The sequence below is a fragment of the Buceros rhinoceros genome, unplaced genomic scaffold, assembly GCF_000710305.1.
Source record: "Buceros rhinoceros silvestris isolate BGI_N320 unplaced genomic scaffold, ASM71030v1 scaffold23914, whole genome shotgun sequence".
Taxonomy (NCBI): domain Eukaryota; kingdom Metazoa; phylum Chordata; class Aves; order Bucerotiformes; family Bucerotidae; genus Buceros; species Buceros rhinoceros.
The window spans coordinates 13,481-17,354 of NW_010406932.1; the positions used below are offsets into that span (position 1 = coordinate 13,481).

The 3,874-nt window shown below is 55.3% G+C and overlaps 1 protein-coding gene across 1 annotated transcript in view; it reads right to left on the minus strand.

Annotated features, from left to right (window-relative positions):
- The window catches only part of CDHR5 (cadherin-related family member 5), a 12,620-nt gene extending 8,873 nt beyond the window's left edge, over nucleotides 1-3,747 (minus strand). The window contains 6 exon segments of the mRNA XM_010134308.1: nucleotides 277-410; nucleotides 1,751-1,849; nucleotides 1,973-2,065; nucleotides 2,362-2,412; nucleotides 3,304-3,482; nucleotides 3,669-3,747. Of these exon segments, the coding sequence (XP_010132610.1) occupies nucleotides 277-410; nucleotides 1,751-1,849; nucleotides 1,973-2,065; nucleotides 2,362-2,412; nucleotides 3,304-3,482; nucleotides 3,669-3,747 (635 nt within the window).
- Nucleotides 3,748-3,874: the final 127 nt, after the last annotated feature.

Below are 3,874 nucleotides of genomic sequence, written 5' to 3' on the forward strand. Positions count from 1 at the left end.
ACAAAAACGCCCAGCCGCAAGTGGCCTGGGGGTGTTTGGCTGTTGGGAGTCCGTTCCGTCCCAGGCTCGGCAGTTTACGGGGGATTAGCTAAAGCAGTGAATCGCCTCATCCTGCCGACAGAGGTGGACTGGACCCAGGTGTGTTGCTGTGGTGACATGGAGAGTGGAAGGTTGCTCCGCATTCACCCCCCTAGTACCCGCCCTCCCTACTGCCACCCCAGAGACCCCCTGCTCAGACTCACCCTGCTGCTAGGAGAGGCTGGGGAAGCGAGGCACCTGGGTTCTCCTCAAGCACTTACCCTTGCGTACAAAATCAGTGTTGTCGATTTAATTTTCTCATAGTCCAGTGCTTTTTGTAAATAAATCTCTGGGTTATTGACTCCTTTTATGGCAAAATAACCGCCTGTGTCCTGCGGGGGGAAGGAGACACCTGCTAGCGGACTCGGTCACAGCCACGTTCAAAACGCTGCTGGTTGCGGAGCCTGCCATCTGGCAGAGCTTTAATTCTCGGGACCCGGGGGGAGCGGGGTGAGGACCCCGGACCTCTCCCATCGCTGTTGCACTCTGGAGCTGCCTGGCCTGCCAGAAACTTTCTCCATGCTCCTGGGAGTTCTCTTCTCCAGATCTCCCCCTTTGCCTGCCTGCTCCGCGGGTCCTGCATGAAGACTTTCAGCTCGGTGATCTCCTGCGCTCAGCAGGTTTCCAGCAATCCCCGATCGCGGGTCCCTGACAGCCAGCCTCACATCCATCCCATGCAGATCATGCACATCCACCCCATCCATCCCCTGCAGACCACAGTGACCTCCGCGGGGTCGCTTGCCTTCACCAGCACCGAGGGCTTTGGAAGCAACTGTGGCGCCACAGTGAAATAAAGACATTGCGTTTTCCTCTGCACCCTTCAGCTTCGGTTCTCCTTAATCTTATGTCTTGGCTAGAATTCCTCTGAGTTTCTGAACCCCTCTGGATTTACACCAGCGTGAGGCAGATTCTGACCCCGGAGCTGCAATACAAACACCCGTGGTGTCTGTTCACAGCCCCAAAAATCCCCGGGGATACGGAGGGGCTGGGGGCAGGGCGTCCCACGCTTCCTGCTCCCTCCACAACGCCCTTTATAAATGTGATATACCTGTTGGTTTTCTCTTGAATTCAGAGGGTTTTGCAGTTCCCACCAGCCCTCTCACTCCGGGCTGGCGTCAGTTTAACCGTGCATATAATTTATTCCCCACGTTACCAGGCAAAACCCTTAAGAGCACATAAACGACGGGGCTAAACTGGGACCTGGGGAAAGCAGAGTCTCTGCCTTTGGCTCTGCCGAAGCCTTTCTGGGTGATTTTGGGCAGCTCGTGTTATCTCGGCTCTGCCCGGGCACTGCTGGTAAACAGGACAATAACGCCATTCCCTACGCAACACGGTGCAATTCTGAGCTCTCGGAGTACGAAGGTCTCTCCTGATATGTTTACAGACCATCCCAAGACAGCCCTGGGCCGTACGGCTCGGAATATCCTGGGTGAGGGTTTGGTCTGTACGGCGCAACAAAAGCAGGAGCAGTAAATCCAATACCTGTGGTGCCGATCGCTCTCTCCTGCGAGAGACGCCAGGTCTGGTCTTTGTGGAGGACGTACCCCTTCCCAACTCTGCTGGAGAGCTAAAGGCAGTGCAGGGACCTCACCCTCAAAGCTGGGGCTCTTCTGAGACCAGCACAGAGGCTTCTCCAGCCACTACCATTTTCCCCGCAAACAAAGGTGCTCACCGGCACTGTTGTTGTGAGCTCGTAGAAGATGGTGTCCAGGTCCGCGTCGGTAGCGCTCAGATCTTCACGGGGTATGACGGTGGCATTCACTTTCGTGTCCTGAAACAAAGGTGCTGCGGTTATTCTGTGTGAAGTGGGCTGAAGCCTTCTCCCCGCTAACCCTTCCTCAGCCCCTCAGCACTGGGGGACCCAGCACCTTCCTCGCTCCCGCATGACGCTCACCTCAGGAAGAACTGCGGTGAAATTTGTTTGGGCGAACACTGGGCTGTTATCATTCACGTTGAGGATGGTCACAAGAATTTGCAGAGAATCGCCCTGCAGAAAGGGCGAAGAAAGAGAATCAAAGACCAAGATAAGACTGTTGGGGACTGCTCCTGCTTTGCAGAGGGACCAGAGGGGATGGTGTGAGCTGGAGGGGGGGTGGATGGGGCTGGAGGGATGTGTGGATTCTGGGTTTGTTCCCACCCCCTCCCCACTCACAGAGCCTCGAGCACTCCGACTGTGAGAGGAGTGGGTATGTCTGAGGAAAAGGCCATCTCCTCACCCTGCCCGAGGACTGGGAAGAGCAGAGGGAAGGACGCACTGGCCCTGGGGCAGGGCTGGGCACTCACCTCCCCAGCAGCGTTCTGGCAGAGCAGGTACACCAGCAGCAAGGTGTCTATCTGTACGAGAAACAAACCCCCAGCCATTGAGGAAACCAGCCAGATGCACCAACCCCTCCTGAGGCAACGTGGCAAACACACGCTGTGCTGGATCAGACACCTCCTGGACTTTATCGGGTTTTCAGGTGTATCTAACTTTTCCTTCCTTTCCTTTCCATCCACCCCTCAGCACTGGGATCTTGTTTAGGTGCTCTCCAAGCAGAGCCACCCTCCAGCCTGTCTCCCTGTGGTTCCCTTAAGGGGTCAGCTGAGCTAACTGGCCGTGTTCTCCCACTTCAAGTGAATTCATAAAGAGATTTCTTTCTAAATTGGAGTTTCTTTTTATATTTAAATTGAACGATATGGAAATGTGCCATGCAGCAAGTCCAGTGTCACCTGCAGGGGGTTACCTCTGCTGTTCTTTGCCCAGATAAGTGTGGGGTTGTACAGGAGGGGAAAGGCAGCTTGAGGGAGCTTGTGGCTGTGTACAGAGATATGCAGGAAGGTGAGATAATTTAGCAGCAACCTAACTGAACACCCTGACCCTTTATACTGCCTGTGTGCTTCCCCCAAGATCACCCCACTGCTGAGAGCTCGGTCTTCTACAGGCAAACAGGGATCATTTTCCACGAGTCCTGGTGAGCTCTGAACATTCCAGTTGTCATTTGGGGGTTAAAAACTGCCCCTTCCAGACACACCATGCACCCCCTCCTCCTGTCCTCTGCTGGTGGAAGGGCTGTCCCCCCAAGCAATGAACCGAAACGCAGATGAAACGGGTTTATTTTTCAAAGATATTTCCTTGATCCTCTAGAAACAAGTTATGAATCCCTGGAAGTCCAAGATCCCAGGTTGAACCTCATTCCACCCCACATTAACCATCCCACCCTTATGGCCTGCCGGCCAAAGACTTACCTCGTAGTCCACGCTTTGGGTCAGCTGCAGCTCGGACCCCTGTATAGCGAAGAACCCAGCGTCGGGGGACGTAGGATCGATCGTCACGGTGAAGTCCGGTTCCACGTGGATAGTGGCCACCACGTAGCCAGGAAGGTTATTCTCATAAACACTGGGATTGCTATTGCTGACAGAACATCCTGGAAACACACACAAATGAGAGACAGAATCGCCCAGGGATTCCCAGTGTGACAGAGTTGGGCGAGAGCTGAGACACCCCCGGTTACCGCTGGAGAGAAGCCGCATAGAAATCTCCCCCCTGAAACGGTGCACCCTGCAGCCGTGGTGGGGACTGCCCGTGGCCATGGACCCCTGTAAGGACTTACCTTGCTGCTGTGTTGAGCCCCGCGTTACCAAGGGCAGCAGCAGGAGCGCAGAAGCGAGGAGGCGGTGAGAAACAGCCATGGTGAGCTGCCAGTCGTCGCAAAGTCCCCGTTTGTGATGGAGCTGATCCTCTCCTCTCCCTGCTTCTCCCAGAGCCGTTCACGAGGGCAATGCGGGTTGGCCAGCTGGCACCGTTTGCTGCCGTTCA